The sequence below is a fragment of the Hylobates moloch genome, unplaced genomic scaffold (assembly GCF_009828535.3).
Source record: "Hylobates moloch isolate HMO894 unplaced genomic scaffold, HMol_V3 SCAFFOLD_10, whole genome shotgun sequence".
Classification (NCBI taxonomy): domain Eukaryota; kingdom Metazoa; phylum Chordata; class Mammalia; order Primates; family Hylobatidae; genus Hylobates; species Hylobates moloch.
Window position 1 is genome coordinate 24828758 of NW_026652285.1, and position 24066 is coordinate 24852823.

The 24066-nt window shown below is 39.5% G+C and overlaps 2 protein-coding genes and 1 pseudogene across 3 annotated transcripts in view; all 3 read right to left on the reverse strand.

Moving 5' to 3' along the window:
- Positions 1 to 339, reverse strand: part of LOC116475358 (keratin-associated protein 4-6) — a gene marked incomplete at its 3' end in the record, with an annotated part of 18435 nt that extends 18096 nt beyond the window's left edge. Inside the window, exon 1 of the mRNA XM_032164716.1 lies at positions 2 to 339. Within this exon, the coding sequence (XP_032020607.1) occupies positions 2 to 339 (338 nt within the window). The remainder of the gene's footprint in view (position 1) is intronic.
- Positions 340 to 11838: 11499 nt separating this feature from the next.
- LOC116474804 (keratin-associated protein 4-12) lies at positions 11839 to 12327 on the reverse strand. 2 transcript variants are annotated; one of them, XM_032163575.1, is made up of 2 exons: positions 12018 to 12327; positions 11839 to 11924 (listed from the first exon to the last, which is right to left on the reverse strand). In XM_032163575.1, the coding sequence occupies exons 1-2, from the start codon at positions 12325 to 12327 to the stop codon at positions 11839 to 11841; spliced, it is 396 nt and encodes a 131-aa protein (XP_032019466.1). The 2 variants fall into 2 exon arrangements, with proteins under 2 accessions (XP_032019466.1, XP_032019465.1); XM_032163574.1 differs by having other exon boundaries at positions 11839 to 12327.
- A 10207-nt stretch (positions 12328 to 22534) lies between these two features.
- On the reverse strand, positions 22535 to 23190 carry LOC116475359 (keratin-associated protein 4-2-like; annotated as a pseudogene).
- Between the last annotated feature and the right edge of the window lie 876 nt (positions 23191 to 24066).

The window sequence follows — 24066 nt, forward strand, 5'->3', positions numbered from 1 at the left end:
GGGGCGACAGCAGCTGGAGATGCAGCAGCTGGGGCGGCAGCAGGTGGTCCTGCAGCAGGTGGTCTGGCAGCACTGGGGTCTGCAACAGCTGGACACACAGCAGCTAGGGCGGCAGCAGGTGGTCCTGCAGCAGGTGGTCTGACAGCAGCTGGGGCGGCAGCAGGTGGGCTGGCAGCACACAGACTGGCAGCACTGGGGTCTGCAGCAGCTGGACACACAGCAGCTGGGGCGGCAGCAGGTGGTCCTGCAGCAGGTGGTCTGGCAGCAGCTGGGGCGGCAGCAGGTCTCCAGGCCACAGCCCTGGTCAGAGCAGACAGAACCACAATAGGAGCTGACCATGGTGTCAGAGGGTAAACGTTCTGGGTGGGTTTCCAGGAGAGTGAGTTTCGTGAGTTTGGGAGTCTCCTTGCTACATGTCCCCTTTTATACCCAGCTGAAGAGCCTTTGTGATTATGAGAAGATTGTTTCCTTGTTTTTGTTTATATGATGCAAATGCAATTACTAAATTATATTATTGTGTTTTTCTAGTAAAAAATCCCTATATATAGAAAATGATTATTTCCCTTTTCTCACCCTGGTGATCCCACATGAGTCACCTCTTGTTTTCCTTTCCTTGGTTTCAGTGTCACATGACTTCAGTCTCTGGGTATCATGTGACATGGGAGGGCCACTGTCGCTTGTCTGTTTCTCATCTTGACATCATTTTGGGAGAGCTTCTGATTGGGCTAAGATCTCTAGTGGAGAAATGCATGTGTCAATCAGCTGGAATGCTGACAGGAAAAAAGAAAGTATGCTCCTGTTTCTGAGTGTTAGAAATGAGGAAGCTTATGATTCATTGTATGTATTCTGGGTGGCCATTGAGCTAACTAAATTCCTAGGTCATTGCAAGCTGTGTTAATTCTCATCACTCTGGTACACCTTGAAACAGTTAGTAATGACTCACTGTTTCTAAGGAACAAAGCATCATCTGGGCTTGAGCTGTGCCTGTCTTCAAAAGTGTCCTACAGGCTGAGGTAGAGTAATGTGGATCATAGTTTTTGATCTGCCTTTTGAAATATCAAATGTGTAATGGTTATGCTTTATTGACACTTTGTTAAAATCTTTTTCATACATTTTGAGCTAAAACATCTAGCAGGGTTTTTTTAGTATCACTTATATCTAAGGTATTTTTCAGAAGCATTGAGAGGAATATAAAAGGTATATTCTTTAACTTATAGGTACTTATGTAACTGTGGACCTCAATTTAAAAAATTACCCACTTTCTCTTCCTTTCCTCCCCTCTCACCTCTTCATTCCTTCCCTCTCTGCACACTCCCTTCTGGCAATAATATCTAATATCTTATCTAATTATATTCTTGCTTAAGAAATTCCAGAGGCTAATCTTGAAACAAACCAGGCACAGAGCCCTGGGGAATCCTCTCACATAGGGGGAATCTTGAACAATTAGTCCACCACCATTGGGCTGAAGTCAAAATAATGCCTCCCAAACCTCTGGACACCCAAGATAGCCATTGGAACAAAACATGCAGACTCAGCACCCTGCACCACCCCTGCGTGTCTCCTATTGCCAAGTTTCCCTTTCAAAACCCTATGGCAAATTTTAAAATTTAAGATGGCACTTTAGAATGCTAGTTCACTAGCTAAAGGATGTCAATGAGATATATCCTGGGGCTAAATGTTTTTATTTCCTTCACTTAGCATTCTTCTAATTATTCGTTACCGGTTAGTTCAAATGCCATTTTTCTCCAATATCTTTCTTGGCCTCACACAAAGCAAGGTTATCTTCTTGGTTTACTGGCTCTCCAACTAGAACTAACTTTCCTTTCACCAGCCCTTGCCTCGTATGTGTTGGCTTTCCAGCAGCAAGCAGCTGAACCTGGGTCCAGTTACATTTACACAGAAATTGCATTCATAACAAGTTTTATTTTATTTATTTATGTATTTATTTTTTGAGATGGAGTTTCACTCTTGTTGCCCAGGCTGGAGTGCAATGGCACGATCTCAGCTCACTACAACCTCCACTTTCCAAGTTCAAGTAATTCTTCTGCCTCAGCCTCCCAAGTAGCTGGGATTACAGCCATGCATCACCACGCCCAGCTAATTTTGTATTTTTAGTAGAGATGGGGTTTCACCATGTTGGCCAGGCTGATTTCAAACTCCTGACCTCAGGTGATCCACCCACCTTGGCCTCCCAAAGTGCTGGGATTACAGGAGACAGCCACTGTGCCCGGCCCATAAAGAGTTTTTAAACAAAATCCTCACATGATTATGGTTCTAAATAAAGGGTCTTCTTTAGTGCTGTGGACATTCAAGGAAAAGCAATTATTCAAGGAAAGAACAAATTACCTTCATGATATTTTCTCTTCCTGGGAATGAAGGGATGTCTCTTGTGAGCTTATGTGGGGCCTGAGGAACCTGGAGATCTCTGCCCTAGTTTATATTCTAGAAGGAGCCGATAGACACATGAATTTCCGATGGAGAATGAGATGATGGAACCCATGTGTAAATAAGGCACCACAGAAGTGCAATGGAGGAATGATTTTCCTCACTGAAAAATCACTGACTTGAGGCAGATTGATTAGTAGGAGAAAAGGCATACACATTTATCTAACAAGTATACCCAAGAGCCTTCAGAATGAAAACTCAACCCCTCAATGAGGTACAGAAGCTTATACATCATCTTGAGGTCACAGAAAGAATGAGGGCTCAGAGCATGGCCAAAAACAGGAAACAGGTTTTAGTGGCAAGGCAGGTAGGCATATTGGTCCATTCTCATGCTACTATGAAGAAATACCCAAGACTGGGTAATTTACAAAGGAAAGAGGTTTAATTGACTCACAGTTCACCATGGCTGGGGGAGCCTCAGGAAACTTATAATCGTGGCAGAAGGGGAGGCAATCATGTCCTTCTTCACATCATAGAAGCAAGGAGAAGTGCAGAGGAGAAGGAAGATAAGCCCCTTATAAAACCATTAAATCTCATGAGAACTCACTATCACATGAAGGTAACCGACCCCATGATTAAATTCCCTCCCCCTTTGTCCTTCCCATGACACGTGGGGATTATGAGAACTACAATTCAAGATGAGATTTGGGTGGGGACACAAAGCCTAACCACATCAACAGGTTATGGGAGGGAGAAAGAAAGAGGCTTGGCTAGCAAAGGGGGTCTTGTTATGTGGATGAAATTTCACAGGTAGCAACTCTCAGAGAAAACAGATGGCAAGTAATTTTTTTCAGAACTCTAAGGGTGTCAAACAGTCAGTTATTCTCTTCTAGATTCAGGAAAGGCCTATAATGAGAAGGCCTGGCTGCATTAATGGAGATTCTCTACAGATGAAAATTTCCTTCACAAAAGACAGCTTTGCAGGGCCACTTTAGTCTGCTGGCCATGTGGCAGCCATCTTAAAATATGTCAAAAAATATATTTGGGGGTAAAATATTTTTTATTTTCTTAATTTAGCATTCTTCTAGTTGTTTTATACTGTCCAGATGCCATTTTTCTCCAATATCTTTCTTGTTCTCACACAAAGCAAGGTCCTTCCTCCATTGCACATCTGTTGTGCCTTGTATATGCACAGCCTCTACCATCTGATTCTCTATCAGAAATTCATTTGTCTATTGGCTCCTTCTAAAATACAAACTCCATTAGGGCATAGACTATGATCTGTTCATCTTTATATAACAGAACCTGAAATAGAATGAGGAAATATATGTTTAATGGGTGAAGATTTTGTCAAGGCTTTCAAGGGTCACACTGACCTTTGAGAATACAAACCGTTCAAATAGGTGAAGAGAAAGGGGATATAAAAGGAGCACATAATTGAGATCGGGCATGACCCTGGCTTGTGATGGTGAAAGTGATATGCTGAAAGGTGTGTTTTGAGAAGTAATGAGAGAAGTTGGGATTGATAGGATGTGGGAGAAATTGTGGGTACCCTCAAATCCTGGAAGAAATGGTGGGGAGCTATGAAAAGCCTTCAGGAAGGAATGTTAGGTGATACTGTAACCGCCCAGTGGGTTCATTTTGCTTGCTTGGGTTCATTTTGCTTGCTGCCCAGATAGAGCAAACTTACCAAGACAGGGGAATTGCAATAGAGAAAGAGTTTAATGTGCATAGAGCCAGCTAAAAGGGAGACCAGAGCTTTGTTATTATTCATATCAGCCTCCTTGAAAATTAGGATGCTAGAGTTTTTCAAGGATAGTTTTGTGGGCAAAGGAATGGGTGCTGCTGATTGGTTGTGGATGTAATCATAGGGCTGTGGACCATGGTCCTTGTGAGCTGAGTTTGCTTCAGGCATCGGGGGTCGGTGGGGGCAGGACCAGTTGCGTCAAGAGTCACAGGTACAGGTGGGCCTACTGATTGTCAGAAATGCGAAAACATGAAAAGACATCTCAAAAGTCTAAATTTAGGTTCTACAGTAGTGATGTTATCTGCAGGAGTAATTAGGGAAGTTGCAAATCTTGCGACCTCTGGTATAGTGGCTGGTAATTGCTTATGTCTACACCTTAGCAGAACTCAGGCTCCTCTCATCCTCTTAACCTGGTGAACTTTCATTAGTGTTACAAAGGTGGTTTAGTTTTGTGGAATGGATATTATCATTTAAACTATAAACTAAATTTGTCCCCCAGGTTAGCTTGGCCCAAGCCCAGGGCAATTTGGAGGTTAAAGGCAAGATAGGAGTTGGTTCAGTCAGATCTCTTCCACTGTGATAATTTTCTTGCTGTTATAATTTTGGCAAAAGTGCTTTCAATATATATGCTATGCACAATTTATTTTAATTTTTGATCTGCCTTTAGAAATGACAAAACACTCATGGATTTCTGGGAAGAGATGCCATTAAAAAATTGAAGTGAGGCTGGACGCGGTGGCTCACACCTGTAATTCCAGCACTTTGGAAGGCCGAGGCAGGTGGATCATGAGGTCAGGAGATCAAGACCATCCTGGGTAACACGGTGAAACCCTGTCTCTATTAAAAATACAAAAAAATTAGCTGGGCATGGTGGCGAGCACCTGTAGTCCCAGCTACTCGGGAGGCTGAAGCAGGAAAATGGCATGAACCCAGGAGGCGGAGATTGTGGTGAGTGGAGATCACGCCACTGCACCCCAGCCTGGGCAACAGAGTGAGACTCCATTTCAAAAAAAAAAAAAAAAAGAAAAGAAAAAAGTTGAAGTGAGACAGAGTAAAATTTGAACTCTCAGCATCAGGTGATGGCCATGAGCATAACAAAGATAAATTATTCTCTTTATTATGAAATAATAAATTTATTTATGAAATAACTAAATTCTTTCTTTGAAAGAATCCTTAGAGACTTGGAACAAATTGAAAATAGAGGTATAAGAAGGGTTCTTCCTAAAAGTTATAAAAGTATTTCAATTGAACTAATTGTTTACATATTCTATAATTTTCTATATATGTAATTTATACTCCCTACCTACTTAAAGCCAATAATTAAAATTTTTAAAGGATAAATAAATCAGAAAGGATAAGATGTGCCTAAAAAAGAAGAACTTAAAAAGAATAAGCCATTTAGAGATAAGGAAGAAATATTTACATTAAAAGACTAGAATGGAATCGTTGGCACAATTATGCACTAACTATACTTGTTCTTTTCAGAAATTTAAGCAAAATAAAAACCCAATGTGTTACAGAATTCTTGTCCCTCCCTTCCTTCCTTCCTCCCTTCCTTCCTTCTTTCTTTCTTTCTTTCTTTCTTTCTTTTCTTTCTTCTCTAAATATTGTATACTGAGAATTTTGCTGGATGCTGGAATAACAAAATAACAAATGACATGTTTTGCAATTGTTCTACTATTTTACATATATTCACTCAATTACTAGTCCCAACAATCCAGTATGGTAAATTCTATTATAATCCTCCCTTTACAGAAGAGAAACTTAAGGCACAGGTGGGATTCAAGCTAGTAAGCAGGGGAGGTATAATTTTATTTCAGCCAGCCCAGCACTGGGTCCATGTTTTTAATCACTAAACACACTACCTCTCTGCAAAATCAGATATGAAAGGAATTTTCTCTATCCTCATGTTGCTTTTGATGCAGTAAAATTATGAATTTTTTTTCTTTGACAGCTCCTGGGTATGTGTCATATTTTAAAAGGCCTTTCCGGTTGTAAATTTACATAAACATTATCCCATAATTTCTGTTAACTTCAAGGTTTCATGTTTTATATTTTAAAATATTTTACCTACTAGAAATTTATACAGATACAAAATATGAGGTTTAAATGTTTTATAATCAGATATGACCAAGGCTCAACATCACTTATTAAACAATACATCTTTCCATTACTAAGTTAAAGTGCCACCTTTTCATATAATAAATTCTTTTATGTACGTTAGTCATTTCTGGACTTGATTTTCAATTCGCTAATGATTTTTCATGCGCTAGTATCACAGTCATCAATGTATAGTATTAACATGCTTTTAATGGTTATCAAGTTCAAGCCTGCCTTAACAGGTTATGGCAATATGCTAGTGAACTCATATATCTGTGTGGCAAAATGGTATATGTATACTGGATTCCTTGCCATGAAAATGTGAATTACACCTGTCTGGCCTCTGAAACTGGCATTGAAAAGAATACACTAGCTGAGTCTGCAGTGGCGTATGAGTCTTACTAGGTTTGTTGAGTTTCCTGTAAAATTCTGACTTAGGTGGTGCAGCTGAAACAATTGTTGGAACCAACTTGTTTAATTACCAAGCCTGTTGATTAACCTCTTCCTTACTTACTGGCCGGATGGGACTGTTATAAGGGAGTTCATGGGAATTAAAACTCTTATTTCAGTTATTTCTTTAATCAAAACAGGCATCTCTTGTTGCCCTTCTGGAGTTCTATCTTGCTTAGTTTTACTAACTAGAAAGGCTTGAACAATTCCAAAGGTATATATTTAGCATGGGCAAATAATACTGAGAGACTTTGAAGTGAATGAAACATCAACTAAGTCCATGTTTCATTCACTTAAAATCCATCTCTACTATGCACTTAGATAAAGCTGATGTGACCACAGAATAATAACTGCAGTCACACTTTCCCAGTCATAAATTTATATCTACCTTGGGTTTCACCACAATGTCTTCCATATCATCTTTGGGCCCTTCAGAGCACCATAACTCTCTCCAAAGCCAATGACTGTACTTGAGTGTCTGTGCATACTTATCCTAAGAAGTTTCACATGCCACCCTTGGGACATTTCACCCAAATTATTGCATAAGCCTTCAGACCCGGGGTACCTGCTCCTTGTTATCGTGAGCCCTAGGTACTGAGCTTTCCCTTGTTGCTTTCCCTGAACTCTAGCTACACCTTTGCAAATAGTCTCATTATTACACAGATACACTGTGTCATCTCATTCCTGCTGTGGCCCAGTTCTTGTGGACACAGGAAATTACAAGCCTCATATACTTTAATACTGAAAAGACCATATAAAACCTATAGTCTTTGATTTCACTCTAGCTAATAAAGCCTAATGTTAAAACCAAAGCCTGCATCTTGTAATGAGCAGTTGTCAAAGAAGAACATATGAGAGGATAAAAGGTTTGTTAATTCTGATGTATGAAATGACAAGTCTGTACTCTGTAGAATAATTTAGAGTGAATGGAAAAGGCTGAAGCTGAAAGTGTCTGCAAGGCATTTTTGTGATATGCTAAGACCATAACGCCTAACTTAGGCTGGAGTGAAGCCCACGTAATGTTAACTTCTATTCATGTAGTCTCTTGACAACTTAAAACTTCTTTATTTTTACATTTCAGAATTACTAATTAGCTCTTAGTTACATTTCTTTGGAAATATAACACAGCCAATAAATAAAATTCTGATTTGTAGAAATTTTGGATTTAAAGCAGTTTTAATATACTTTGGATTATTAGCCAAAATATAAACACTTATATTTATCTAAATAAGATATATTGCACATATTGTGACACATTTTTTCATCTACATAGAATAACACTTATTTGAGTTTTGGTGATGAGAAAACTGAGTCTCAAGGAAAAGTCCCACCCATGTTCTCTTAAGACAAAGCAAGGTGATTAAAGCCCAAAACAAAGGAGTAAAACCATCAAGAAAATGAAAAAACCTCAGTAACATTATGGGCTAAAATTATAAAGGAGTTTCAATCTGGAAATACTAAGACTTTGAGCATCTATTAATTAAAAGATGTAAAACTTTTATGAGAAAGCTGCCATGGATGTCATAAATTTCCCAAAATCTTGACTTAGAAGGTACACTTTGTACTCTGAAAGATCATTTTATGTTAAGAGAGGAAAAAAGGAAGGAAGGAAGGAGTGAGGGAGAAAGGAAAGTATTTGAGCTAGGGAGAACACTCAAAATTTCCACAACCAATAATGGAACATACTGGAAGTACAAATACAGTCAGACAAAATGTAGATGACTTCATGATGTTCAACTTGCTGGAGTTTTTAAGGGACATTTGAGGCATATACAAAACTTAATTTTGAGTTGTAGAAGACAGTGCAACAATGATACAAATTTTCTTTTTTTTTTTTTTTACAGTTTTTTTTTTAATTATACTTTAGGTTTTAGGGTACATGTGCACAATGTGCAGGTTTGTTACATATGTATCCATGTGCCATGTTGATTTCCTGCACCCATTAGCTCGTCATTTAGCATTAGGTATATCTCCTAATGCTGTCCCCGCCCCCCCCACCCCCCACCCCACAACAGTACCCAGAATGTGATGTTCCCCTTCCTGTGTCCATGAGTTCTCATTGTTCAATTCCCACCTATGAGTGAGAACATGCGGTGTTTGGTTTTTTGTCCTTGCGATAGTTTACTGAGAATGATGTTTTCCAGTTTCATCCATGTCCCTACAAAGGACACGAACTCATCATTTTTTATGGCTGCATAGTATTCCATGGTGTATATGTGCCACATTTTCTTAATCCAGTCTATTGTTGTTGGACATTTGGGTTGGTTCCAAGTCTTTGCTATTGTGAATAGTGCCGCAATAAACATACGTGTGCATGTGTCTTTATAGCAGCATGATTTATACTCCTTTGGGTATATACCCAGTAATGGGATGGCTGGGTCAAATGGTATTTCTAGTTCTAGATCCCTGAGGAATCGCCACACTGACTTCCACAATGGTTGAACTAGTTTACAGTCCCACCAACAGTGTAAAAGTGTTCCTATTTCTCCACATCCTCTCCAGCACCTGTTGTTTCCTGATTTTTTAATGATGGCCATTCTAACTGGTGTGAGATGGTATCTCACTGTGGTTTTGATTTGCATTTCTCTGATGGCCAGTGATGATGAGCATTTCTTCATGTGTTTTCTGGCTGCATAAATGTCTTCTTTTGAGAAGTGTCTGTTCATGTCCTTTGCCCACTTTTTGATAGGGTTGTTTGTTTTTTTCTTGTAAATTTGTTTGAGTTCATTGTAGATTCTGGATATTAGCCCTTTGTCAGATGAGTAGGTTGCAAAAATTTTCTCCCATTCTGTAGGTTGCCTGTTCACTCTGATGGTAGTTTCTTTTGCTGTGCAGAAGCTCTTTAGTTTAATGAGATCCCATTTGTCAATTTTGGCTTTTGTTGTCATTGCTTTTGGTGTTTTAGACATGAAGTCCTTGCCCACGCCTATGTCCTGAATGGTATTGCCTAGGTTTTCAATAGATGCAGAAAAGGCTTTTGACAAAATTCAACAACCCTTCATGCTAAAAACTCTCAATAAATTAGGTATTGATGGGACGTATCTCAAAATAATAAGAGCTATATACGACAAACCCACAGCCAATATCATACTGAATGGGCAAAAACTGGAAGCATTCCCTCTGAAAACTGGCACAAGACAGGGATGCCCTCTCTCACCGCTCCTATTCAACATAGTGCTGGAAGTTCTGGCCAGAGCAATCAGGCAGGAGAAGGAAATAAAGGGTATTCAATTAGGAAAAGAGGAAGTCAAACTGTCCCTGTTTGCAGATGACATGATTGTATATCTAGAAAATCCCATTGTCTCAGCCCAAAATCTCCTTAAGCTGATTAGCAACTTCAGCAAAGTCTCAGGATACAAAATCAATGTACAAAAATCACAAGCATTCTTGTACACAAATCACAGACAAACAGAGAGCCAAATCATGAGGGAAATCCCATTCACAATTGCTTCAAAGAGAATAAAATACCTAGGAATCCAACTTACAAGGGATGTGAAGGACCTCTTCAAGGAGAACTACAAACCACTGCTCAATGAAATAAAAGAGGATACAAACAAATGGAAGAACATTCCATGCTCATGGGTTGGAAGAATCAATATCGTGAAAATGGCCATACTGCCCAAAGTAATTTATAGATTCAATGCCATCCCCATCAAGCTACCAATGACTTTCTTCACAGAATTGGAAAAAACTACTTTAAAGTTCATATGGAACCAAAAAAGAGCCCGCATTGCCAAGTCAATCCTAAGCCAAAAGAACAAAGCTGGAGGCATCACGCTACCTGACTTCAAACTATACTACAAGGCTACAGTAACCAAAACAGCATGGTACTGGTACCACAACAGAGATATAGATCAATGGAACAGAACAGAGCCCTCAGAAATGATGCCGCATATCTACAACTATTTGATCTTTGACAAACCTGACAAAAACAAGAAATGGGGAAAGGATTCCCTATTTAATAAATGGTGCTGGGAAAACTGGCTAGCCATATGTAGAAAGCTGAAACTGGATCCCTTCCTTACACCTTATACAAAAATTAATTCAAGATGGATTAAAGACTTAAATGTTAGACCTAAAACCATTAAAATCCTACAATGATACAAATTTTCTTGCTGTTCTGTCAAAAAGAACATTATGCTAAGCTATTATTCTAGCCCAGGGTAGTGTTTCAATCACAGTAACAGCAGAAATTGTATTTATTTCTTTATTTATTGAGACAGAGTTGCTCTGTCATCCAGGCTGGAGTGCAGTGACATGATCTCAGCTCACTGCAACCTCCTCCTCCTGGGTTCAGGTGATTCACCTGCTTCAGCCTCCCAAGTAGCTGGGACTACAGGTGTGCACCATGACACCCAACCAATTTTTGTACTTTCAGTAGAGAAGGGATTTCACCATGTTGCCCACACTGGTCTCGAATTCCTGGCCTCAAGTGATCCACCCACTCAGCCTCCCAAAGTGCTAGGATTGCAGATGTGAGCCACCATGCTCGGCCAGAAACTGTATCCATTAAGAGTCTATACTGCATTATGTACCAGGCCCTGTGGTGAGTGTATTACATGGGTTATGTCTCTGAACATTTAAAGAATGTAATGCATTATCTCTATTCACAGAGAAAGAAAACTGAGGCCTGAGGAGATTAAAAAACTTGACCCATGCCATACAACAAATACCTAGGGGAGTCGTGATTCCAATACAGGTAACATGAATCAAGAGCCCAGGCTCTTAAACATGCTCTCCTGCATTTGAAGAGAGATGGCCCTCGATGTGAACTGACAGGTGAAGACACACACACACACACACACACACACACACACAGGCACAATGAAATCACTAACAAATCAGAAGATTTCAATATTAGGGAAGTGGCTGTTTATTAATACATGAAAACAATATTATATGAGATCATCGCAGTTAGTGTTCCCTTCGAATAAGACACTGCTCATCTAAAAATAACTGCATTGGGGCCTGGCATAACATATTTTAATGAATGTGTTTATGTCTGTCATTTCCTAGAAGAGCTGAATGTCCACTCTGAATGCCACATGAGACAAACTGGCAGGGAAGTGTTCATTTTTCCAGTGACTGGCTGGCTACAGTGAATTTTATATGACTAATGAAGACATTCATAGTATGACAAACATCATAAGGAGAGATTAGCAGTAAGAGGAGGCACAGCACAAGGGGCGGGGGCAGGTGGAGATGACACACGTTGGGCGATAGCAAGTGGTGTGGCAGGAGACTCGGCCACAGACTGGACGCAGGCAGCAGCAGGGGCGGCAGCAGCTGGATTCACAGCAAGAGGGGCAGCAGCTGCTGGAGGGGCAGCAGCTGCTGGAGATGCAGCAGCTGGGGCGGCAGCAGGTGGGCTGGCAGCACACAGACGGGCAGCACTGGGGTCTGCAGCAGCTGGACACACAGCAGCTGGGGCGGCAGCAGGTGGTCCTGCAGCAGGTGGTCTGGCAGCAGCTGGGGCGGCAGCAGGTGGGCTGACAGCACACAGACTGGCAACACTGAGGTCTGCAACAGCTGGACACACAGCAGCTGGGGCGGCAGCAGGTGGTCTCACAGCAGCTGGGACAGCAGCAGTTCTCCAGGCCACAGCTCTGCTCAGAGCTGACAGAGCCACAACAGGAGCTGACCATGGTGTCAGAGGGTGGAGGTTCTGGGTGGATTTCTAGAAGAATGACGTTCTCAAGTTTGGAAGTGTCCTTGGGCCACAGCCTCTTATATACTGCCCAGCTGTCCTGTTGTTACTGCATTTTCCTTGTTTTTGTTTACTTAATAACTAAGTGATTATCAGATTATACAATAATGTTTGCCCATTTAATGGTTTAAACTTGTTGAAAACAAAATTTTCTTGTCCGGATGTAATAAGATCTATCACGTCTGCCTTCTCTCATGATTCACACCTTGGTAGCATCTTCTAGACCACATTGTCTTCCTCTTCCTCCACAGAGGGCTGTTCATGTGATTCCCTGCATTTGGAATTGCATTTCTCACTCTCGCTTCAGGTATCCTCTACCAAAATGGGATTTGGTCAGTCACACTTCCAGTTAGGTATTCCCTCTAGTGACCAACAGCAAAGAAAGCCCATCTGCTCAGTGTGGCATTCCTAGTCTGTGGGTCATTACTAAGCAATAAGCAAAGGGACAGCAGTGCCTGCATGTGGCCTTGGTGACCTCTACACCATTGAAATGGGTTTCCCTGGATGTTTCGAATTTTGGGTCATGTTCTACAACCTTAAATTTTTATACTTGGTGTTACTAATAGGTCAGTTTCTTAAGTTGATATTTTGTTCTCCTATATTTTGTGTCATGTCTCTCCAGCTAATCTATTAGATTCTGGAAGGCATAGTCCCATTTTTATTCCATAACTCATTTTTTTTAAATGCCTCTAACTGTCTGTTAACATAATGCAGGTGTGTGTTTTCACTTTTTAAAAAAGAAATTTGAGATAATTGTAGATTTATACACAGCTGTAACAAACAGTCCCAGGAGAGGCTGTCTGTACTTCACCCAGTCTCCCTAACACTGTGTAACACCTGTATAATACTTTTAAGAATCTATCTACCCCCACTACTGTGTCTTGCATGATGTGCTGAATATAGAAAGAGCTCAAGCTCAGTGAAATTAAAAACAATTAGTTATTTTTCAGATTGACATATAATATTGTATTTACCATGTACAACATAATATTTTGAAGCATATATACATTGTGGAAGGGTTAAATCTAGCTAAGAAATGCATTACCTCTCATACCTATCAATTTTTTTGCAGTGAGAACACTTAATATCCATTCTTAGAATTTTTCAAGATACAATATGTACAATATATCATCATTAACTATAGTCACCATGCTATACAGTAGACCTCTTGAACTGATTCCTCCTGTCTAGCTACAATTATATATCTTTTGACCAGTATCTCCTCAAGCCCCTGACTCCCCAGCCACCCCCAGCCTCTGGTTATCTTCATCCTCTGCGCTACTTCTATGATATCAACTTTTTTGAGTGCAATCATGTGAGTGAGATCATGTGCTATCTGTCTTTCTATGACTGATTTACTTCACTTAGCATAATTTCCTTGAGATGTATCCATGTTGTCACAAATGACAGAACTTCCTTCTTTTTACAGCCAAATAGTATTGCATTGAGTATATACTGCATCTTCTTTATCCACCTACTCATTGGTGGACACTTGCATTGTGTGCATATCTTGGCAATTGTGAGTGGTGCTATAATAAATCTGGACATGCAGTTATTTCTTCAACATACTGAGTTCATTTCCTTTAGATACATAAGGTACCCAGAAGTGGATTGTGGGATCATATGGTAATTCCAGTTTTAATTTTTTGAGGAACCCTTATATTGTTTTCCATAATGGCTGAACTAATTTACATTCCCACCAACAGTGTACAAGGGAGTTTTTTTCACATCCTTGCCAATACTTGTCATCTTTTGTCTTTTTGATGATAGCCATTCTAACAGGAGTAAGGTGATATCTCAATATAGTTTTGATTTGTATTTTCCTAATGATTAGTAATGTTGAGTACTTTTTCACAAACCTGTTAGCCATTTGCATGTCTTTTGAGAAATGTCTAGTCAGGTCTTTTGCCCATTTTTAATCAGGTTTTTGTTTTCTTGCTTGTGAGTTGTTTGAGCTCCTTTTATATTTTGGATGTTAACCCCTTATGAGATATGTACTTTATAAATATTTTCTCCCATTCTGTAGGTTATCTCTTGACTCTTTTTGTGGTTTCCTTTGCTGTGCGGAAGCTTTTTAGTTTGATGTAATCTCGGTCATCTAATTTTTCTTTCGTCGCCTGTGCTTTTGAGGTCATATTCAAAAAGTCATTGCCGAGACCAATGTCATGAATCTTTCTCCCATGATTTCTTCCAAAAATTTCATAGCTTTTGATCTTACATTCAAGCCATTAACCCATTTGAACTGATTTTTGTATACTGTAAGAAATAAGGGACTAATTTCATTCTTCTGCATGCAGATACCCAGTTTTCCTAACACAATTTATTGAAGAAACTGTCCTTCCCCCATTCTTGGCATCTTTGTTGAAAATCAATTGGCTGTAAATGAGTGACTTCATTTCTGGTCTCTCTATTCCATTCCATTGGTCTGTGTGTCTGTTTTTATGTCAGAATGATGGTATTTTGGTTACTGCAGTGTTGTGGTTTATTTTGAAGTCAGGGAGTGTGGTGCTTCTAGCTATATTCTTAGTGTCCAAGATCACTTTGGTTTTTTGTGGTTCTATACAAATTTTAGAACTTTTAAAAAACATTTCCGTGAAGAATGTCATTGGTATATTTATAGGGATTGCATGAGATCTGTAGACTGCTTTAATAATATTTGGACAATATTCCTTCGGTTCATAAACACAGGATATCATTCCATTTATTTGTGTTTTCGTCAATTTCTTTCATCTGTGTTTTACAGTTTTCAGTGTAGATATCCTCACTTCCTTGGTTAAACTTGTGCCTAAGTATTTTATTTTATTTTATTTTATTGTAACTATTGTAAATGAGATAGTTTTCTTGATTTCTGTTTCAGATAGTTTGCTATTAGTGTATAGAAAACCTACTGGGTTTTGTATGTTGATTTTATACTCTGCAACCTTACTGAATTTGTTTATTAGTTCTCATAGTTTCTCAGTAGAGTCTTTAGGGTTTTCTACATATAAGATTATGTCATCTGCAAATAGAAACAATTTAACTTCTTCCTTTCCAATCCAGATATTTTAAAAATATTTTATTCGTGTACATGTATAATTTTGTTACATGGATATATTGCATAATGGCCGAGTCAGGACGTTTAGAGTATCCATCACTGAAATAACATGCATTCTACCCATCAAGTAATTTCTCATCATCCATCCCCCTCCTACACCCCTGCCCTTCAGACTCTCTATTGTCTGTCATTCCACTCTCTATGTCCACGTGTACGCATCATTTGGCCCCACTGTAACTGAGAACATGCAGTATTTGTCTTTCTATGTCTGAGTTGTTTCATTTAAGATAATGGCCTCCGGTTCCATCCATGTTTCTGCAAAAGTCATGGTTTCATTATGTTTTATGGCTGAAGAGTATTCCATTGTTTATATATAGCACATTTTCTTTATCCAGTCATCCACTGATGGACACTTAGGTTGATTCCATACATTTGCTACTATAAATAGTGGTGCAATAAACACATGTGTGCAGGTGTATTTTTGGTATAATGATTTCTTTTCCTTCAGGTAGACACTCACTCATGGGATTGCTGGATCAAATAGTAGTTCTAGTTTTAGTTCTTTGAGAAATCTCCATACTGTTTTCCATAGAGGTTGCACTAATTTACATTCTCAACAACTGTTTATGGGTTCCCTTTCAGCTTCATCTTCATCAACATTTGTTATTTCTGTCTTTTTAATAACAGCCATTCTTACTGGTATAAGATGATCTCTCACTGTGGTTTTAATTGGCATTTGTTTAATGATTAGTGATGAGCATTATTTCAAATGCTTATTGGCCATTTGTATGTGTTCTTTTGAAAAATGTCTATTCGTATCCTTTTCCCCCTTTTAATGGATGTTTTTGTTGTTAGAGTTCCTTGTAAATTCTGGGTATTAATCCCCTGTTGGATGGATAGTTTGCAGATATTTTCTCCCATTCTGCAGGTTGCCTGTTCACTCTGTTGATTATGTCTTTTGCTGTGCATGACAGACCAGGAGCACTGTCATCTTGGACAAACACTGCCACTTGAAGTTGCAGCTCCCTTTCTAGCCTCATGCATTTCAAGGAAATCACTTGTCTTCTAACTACAAGCAGCCAGAAACAGCAGAGAGTAAAACACAGATAAGATAGCTCAGGCACAGAAGGAAGCAGGGGGAATGTCTCTTGGGTAACTGCCAAACGTCACCCTCATACGATGGGCCCCAGTAAAAGAGTGGGCCTTAATAAGTACTTTCCTTTCACCTCATGTGCACTAAAATAGGGAAGTTAAATGCAGACTCAAGGGCTATGCCTGCAAGAGAATAGACACCCAACTCTCCCTCCCAGATAAGCACTACAAAGAGACACAGAAGCAGTCCAAGCCTCTAATAAACTCTCCCACCCTGAATCCTTAAAAACTCTCAGTCTGTAAAAGAGTGTGCCTCCAAGTTAACTCTGCCAAATGCGTCTGTTAGGTTTGTTTTCTCTAAAATAAACCTGTCTTAAATGGCAAGCTGTCTTTTGTGTTTCTTTCCTTTTTCTTTAATTCTTATAGTGCAGAAACTTTTTAGTTTAGATAAATCTTATTTGCCTATTTTCTGTTTTGTTGCCTGTGCTTTAGAGGGCATAGTCATGAGTTTTTGGCTACACCAATGTCCAGAAGAGTTTTCCCTAGGCTTTCTTCTAGTTTATTTATTTATTTATTTATTTATTTATTTATTTATTTTTCTTTCTTTCTCTCTCTGTCTCTCTCTCTTTCTTTCTTTCTTTTCTTTCTTTTTTTTTTTTTTTTTTTGATGGAGTCTCGCTCTGTCACCCAGCCTGGAGTGCAATGGCTTGATCTCGGCTCACTGCAACCTCTGCCTCCCAGGTTCAAGTGATTTCTCCTGCCTTAGCCTCTGGAGTAGCTGAAATTACAGGCACCCACCACCATGCCTGGCTAATTTTTGTATTTTTAGTAGAGAAGGGGTTTCACCATGTTGGTCAGGCTGGTCTTGAACTCCTGACCTCAAGCAATCCACCCGCCTCAGCCTGCCAAAGTGCTGGGATTACAGGCATGAGCTACCATGCCCGGCCTTTTCTAGTATTTTTTATAGCTTCATGTCTTACACTGAAGCCTTTAATGCACCTTGAGTTGATTTTTGTACATGGTGAGAGATAGGGATCCAGTTTCATTCTTCTGCAAAGGCAATCCAATGTACCCAGCATCGTTTATTTATTGAATAGGATTTCCTTTCCCGTGTATATTCTTATCAACTTTGTCAAAAATCAGTTTGCTGTAAGTATGTGGCTATACTTCTGGGTTCCCTGTTCTGTTCCACTGATCTATGTGTCTATTTTTAACCCCAAACAATGCTGTTTTGGTTACTATAGCCTTTTAATATAATTTGAGAACAGGTAATGTAATGCCTCCATCTTCCCCCCGCCCCTTTGGATTGCTTTAGCTACTTGGGCTCTTTTTCACTTCCCTATCAATTTTAGGATTTTTTTCCCTAATTCCATTATAAATGACGTTAGTATTTCAGTAGGAATTGCATTGAGTCTGTAGACTGCTTTGGGCAGTATGGTCATTTTGACAGCATTAATTCTTCTGATCCATGCGAATGAGATGTTTGCCATTTGTTTGTGTTATCTACAATTTCTTTTGTCAGTGTTTTGTAGTTTTCCTTGCAGGTATCTTTCACTTCATTTGATAAATACATTCTTAAGTATTTCTGTAACTATTGTAAATGAGATTGTGTTCTTGATTTGGTGTTCAGCTGGATCATTATTGGTGTATATAAATGCTACTGATTTTTGCTTGTTGATTTCATATTCTGAAACTTTACTGAATTCGCTTATCAAATCCAAGAGTTTTTTGGTGGAGCCTTTAGGGTTTTCTAGATATAAGATCATGTCATCTTTTTAGATTAAATAAGTCCCGTCTGCCAATTTTTGCTTTTGTTGCCTGTGCTCTTGAGATCTTAGTCATGAATTCTTTGGCTAGATCAAGATCCAGAAGAGTTTTTCCTAGGTTTTCTTCTGGTATTTTTACAGTTTCATATTTTACATGTAAGTCTTTGATCCATCTTGAGTTGACTTTTATACACGGTGAGAGAAAGTGGTCCAATTTCATTCAGCAAACAAAAATAATTTGACTTTCTGTTTTCAAATTTGAATGCTGTTTATCTCTTTCTCTTGCTTGATTGCTGTGGCTAGGGCTTCCAGTACTACGTTGAATAGGAGTAGTGAAAGTTGGCATCCTAGTCTTGTTCCAGCTTTTAGGGAGAATGCTTTCAGTTTTTCCCTATTCAGTGTGATGTCAGCTATGGGTTTGTCATATGTGACCTTTATTATGTTGAGGTACGTTCCCTCTATACCTAATTTGCTGTGAGTTTTTTCATAAAAAGATTTTGAATTTTGAAAAATGCTTTTTTTGCATCTACTTAAGTGATCATATACTTTTTGTCCTTCATTCTATTAATGTGATGTATCATGTTTATTGATTTACGTGTGTTGACCTAACCTTGCATCCTCCGAGTGAATCCCACTTGATCACGGTGAATGATCTTTTTAATACGTTGTTGAATAAGGTTTCCTGGTATCCTGTTGAGTATTTTGTATTTTTGCATTTATGTTTATAAAGTATATTGGCCTATAATTTTCTTTTCTTGTAGTGTCTTTATCTGGCTTTGGTAAAGAGTAATGCTGTCATTATAAACAGATGTTGGAAGTGTTCACTCCTCTTCACTTTTTGTGGAAGAGTTTGATAAGGATTGGCATTAATCCTTCTTCAGATGCTTGGTAGAATTCACATGTGAAGCTATCTGGTATTGGGCTATTCTTTGCTGGGAGGTTTGTTATTGCTACTTTAATCTTCTTATTCATTATTGGACTACTCAGATTTTCTATTCTTCATGATTCAGTCATGGTAGTTATTATGTTTCTAGGAATTCATGCATTCCTTCTAAGTTATCCATACATTTACACACAAACATACACAGACATACACATACGCATACACAAGTGTGTGTAAAACTGATAAAACTAGAACAAGTTCTGTGGATTTTACCAATGTCAGTTTGTGGGGTTTGACATATACTCTAGCGATGGAATACGTGACAACTGGGGAAAATTGGGTGAAGGGTGCATAGGACTTTGCTGTACTTTTTTTTTCTACTTTCTGTGAATTTATAGTTATTTCTAAATAAAAAGTTAAAAATATATATATGAGGATTATTGGGAAAAAAAGGGGAGCATGCTTTTACTTGCCAATCTCATTGAATATTTATGACATCCTTACTATATTTTGTGGCTATTGTGATCCTTTCTTTAAAGTAAGGCAACCCTAGGCTGAGATAGTTAACATGTACAAGAACATACCTGGTATGTAGTACAGTCAGAATTCAGCCCCAACTCTCTCTAATTCCCAAGTGCACAGGCTATACTGTATATAGATCTTCCCTATCAGTTTAAATCCCTTCCTTTAAATAAGTTTAAATCACTTCATGGGATGCAGTTTATTGAGGACTTTCTATTTCGGTGGCTGTTGCAATTCATAGCTCTTATGTTAGATGTATTAGGTTCAACTATGCCTCCTTTTATACATTTTCCTATTTCTGCTGTGAGACAGAATCCTAGCTTTGATTAAAAAAAATCTCATTAGAGAATATCAATTTAATTTTTCAATTGTGTGATCCCCTGATAACATGTACTCTCCGGTTGTGCAGAAAAAGAGACAGAAATATGCATAGGCCAATTTATTAATAATAAACAGTGAAAGAGAACCATACACACAGATTGTCTCAAGTCTACCTAAATTGTACTCTTTTATTACACAGAACAGCTGTATTTTTTTCTTTTATGCACTTTTTTCTCTTTAATTGTTTTGTTGTCGTTTTAGAAGTTCTTTTTTTTATGTTTACCTAATTGATACTTCATCTGGAGGATTGGACCATCTATGAATCTTCTTCCTCTCCCATGGGTTGACCCATAGCTAGTGGTAACTGATGTCTGAGTGCAAAATTCCAAACACCTTGCCTCTCAGAAAGATAGGTCTGTGATACTAATCACACTCTAGAGCTTCCTATGGGGTCAGAAGAGAAAATAATTTAATAAAAATCATTTTCTGCCTTAGGTTTTTAAACTCCTCTATTCTGCTTCCCAGTTTCTTACTGATTTCTCCTGAGAGCATTTTCTTATAAATCACTTACCAAGAATCCTTGTTTCTGGCTCTATTTTGAGTGAATCCAACTTAGCACACCTCTTAAACACAGTTTCTTTTAGAATAAAAGTTACTAGCCTGGCAATTCTGCCTTATCCTTCAGATATAATAATGTGGAAGAAAAAGAGATTGAAGACCGGGTGTGATGGCTCATGCCTGTAATCCCAGCACTTTTGGAGGCTGAGGCAGATGGATCACTTGAGGTCAGGAGTTCGAGGCCAGCCTGACCAACATGATGAAACCCCATCTCTACTAAAAATACAAAAATTAGCTGGACGTGGTGGCACATACCTGTAATTCCAGATACTTGAGGGGCTGAGGTGGGAAAATCACTTGAACCTGGGAGGTGGAGGTTGCAGTGAGCTGAGACGGCACCACTGCCCTCCAGCCTGGGTGACAGAACAAGACTCTATCTCAAAAAAAAAAAAAAAGAGAGAGAGAGAGATTAAAGACAACTAGTCCAGAGATAACTGTGCCAAAACTGAGAAGAAGAAGAAGAGGAAGAGGAAGAAAAGAAGAAGAGGAAGAGGAAGAGGAAGAAAGAAGAAGAAGAAGAAGAAGAAGAAGAAGAAGAAGAAGAAGAAGAAGAAGAAGAGAAGAAGAAGAAGAAGAAGAAGAAGAAGAAGAAGAAGAAGAAGAAGAGGAAGAAGAAGAAGAAAATTTATTTAGAACATTTACCTATTTACTAGACAGCATACTCAAGAGTTGACCGTGACACCGGGGCAACCACTGATATTGTATAAAAATGATTTAATTATGTTATGTGAAATAGGCCAAGCACAGAAAGACAAATTGCTAATGGAATAGAACTCATGAAGATAAAGAATAGATTGCTGGTTATCAGAGTCAGAGGAGGGTGCCTGTGGGAAATGAAGAGGTGAATTGATGTGTACGAATATAAGTTAGACATAAAAATATGACCTAGTATTCAATATAACTGTAGAATGACTATAGTTAACAATAATCTATTAAACATTTCAAAGTAGCTACAAAGGAATAATTCAGATGTTCCTAGCATAAAGAAAAGATAAATTTTGATGGATAATCCAATTACCCTGATTGGATCTTTACAAATTATATGGATGTATCAAAATTTTACATGTGCATCTGTTATATATCAATAAAAAAGGAAAAATGTTTTGAAGGGCACTAATACTGAGGTTAGGAACACTGGTGTCTTAGATTGGGTACCCACTGGAGCCGACCCAGGAGTATATTTGGGAGGTGGTCCCAAGAAGTGTTGTATGGAACATGAAAAATGCTCCAGGAAAGGGAGGGAAGTGAATACAAGATGAGTTAATGATCAGAATAGCCCTGTAGGCAGCTGGAATTCGGTGTCTCTGAGGACCTCTGACAGGCTGGTACAACATGCTCCCAACTGGAGGAGAAATAACTAAAGCATGTGTTCACCAACCCTCACTCATTTGTTGAATACTCTTCTGAGGGAACTCTACAGTCCAGAGCTTGCTCCTTGGCTAGAGAAACTCTTCAAGAAGAGAGTTCCAGGTGCTTGCTCTAAGAAACCACCATTGTATATTAAAATAAAGCGTGCTGAGGAAATAGAGGTGGTGCCCCTGAAATTACATGCTGTTGTCTTCTCCTCTGCAGAGAAGAACAACAGAAAAATTGACTGGTAATGACCACACTCAAAAAAGAAAAATAATGAGACACAGTATCTGTATATTTCTATGCCTGAAAATTTATTTAAGATTGATTTAGATAAATATTTGTTTAAAATGGAATAGTTCCATATGAGAAATTATGGCAGAGAGCAAATATTTCAATTAAGATAGTTGACAGATTTCAGAGCAAATTACAACTTATGTTCATTTGGTAGAGAGGTAAAATGTGGGGGGAGCATATATTTGGAGGCCAGATTCAATCTAAGAATTGGTTGGAACTGAAGTTTTCCAACTAGCTTCCCATGACTCAGCTCATAGATGAGCTACATCAAGAATGCTGGTTGATGAGAATCGGGTGAGTCCAGATGACAGCCTTGGCAACAAGAAGCACTAGAGCAGGCTGGGCGGCAGCACGTTGTCTGGCAGCAGTTGGGGCGACAGCAACTGGACACACAGCAGTTGGGTTGAAACACTGGGTTCTGCAGCAGGTGGTCTGGTAGCAGCTGGGGTGGCAGCAACTGGAGATGCAGCAGGAGGGCCTGCGGCAGCTGAAGTCACAGCAGGAGGAGCTACTGCTGCTAGAGATACTGCAGGAAGACTGGTAGCAGCTGGAAATGCAATAGCTGGGGTGGCAGCAGGTGGTCCTGTAGCAGGTGGTTTGCCAGCAGATAGGCTAGTGGCACAGAGACTGGCCACACTGGGGCCAGTAACAGCTGGACACACAGCAGCTGGGGCGGCTGCAGGTGGTCCTGCAGCAGGTGGTCTGGCAGCACTGGGGTCTGCAGCAGCTGGACACACAGCAGTTGGGGCGGCAGCAGGTGGTCCTGCAGCAGGTGGTCTGACAGCAGGTGGGCTGGCAGCACACAGACTGGCAGCACTGGGGCCTGCAGCAGGTGGTCTGGCAGCAGCTGGGGCTGCAGCAGTTCTCCAGGCCACAGCCCTGGTCAGAGCAGACAGAGCCACAACAGGAGCTGACCATGGTGTCAGGGGGTGGAGCTTCTGGGTGGATTTCCAGGAAGGAGGGTTTGGAAGATTTGTTCCAGGAAGGAGGATTTGGAAGGTTCGGAAGTCTCCTTGCCCCAGATCCTCTTTTATACCCTGCTAAGGGCTGATGTCATCAGATGCAGCACTCTCTCCTTGTTGTTGTTTGTCCTAATAAATAGGCAATTATCAAATTAGGCAAGTTTGTTTTTCTGATTAACTTTGTCCACGTGGGTGGGAAACACTATCTCGTTTCCCTGATGTGTTAGGATTCCTCATGTCAGCTCTTCCTGAACCACCTCCTGTGTCTCTCTTACTGTAGCTTCCTCCTGGAGCTGCCACGTGACATCTGCTTGTAGGTACTATGAGCTGCAGCCTCATTTTCCTTAACACATTATGTCTTCCCTCTAGTCCGTGTGATTCTTACAGGCCCATAACTCTTTTTAGTGACTCAAGAGGATAAAGCTGCATTTCAGTCTGAGGGCTCATTTAGATGGGCAGTGAAGGCTTGAATGTGAAACAGTTGACCACTGGCATGAAAACACAAATATGATCAGGACATATTCATTCCCCATGCTTTGTACTTTGAATCCTGACCCATTTTCTATACTTTTTGATGGGAAGCACAGAACTATTTTAAGGTGGAAAACTAAGTCATGAAATTTTGATTTTTCTTTTTCTCCAGAAACAAACTTCCAAGACTCAGTTTTAGAGCATCCTGGGGGACACTGGCTGTGGACATCCGCTGTACTAAAAGGTACAGGTCCCTCATCTGTATGCTCTGTGGGGCTGGTTTTCCTTCTTCAATGGCTAATAGTATTCCATTTTATGTATATGTGTGTGCATATATATATATATATACATATTCATTTAC

What these genes read in the sequence shown, in the direction of transcription:
- LOC116474804 (XM_032163574.1), bottom strand. Translation starts at nt 12,327, where the DNA reads ATGGTCAGCTCCTGTTGTGGCTCTGTCAGCTCTGAGCAGAGCTGTGGC.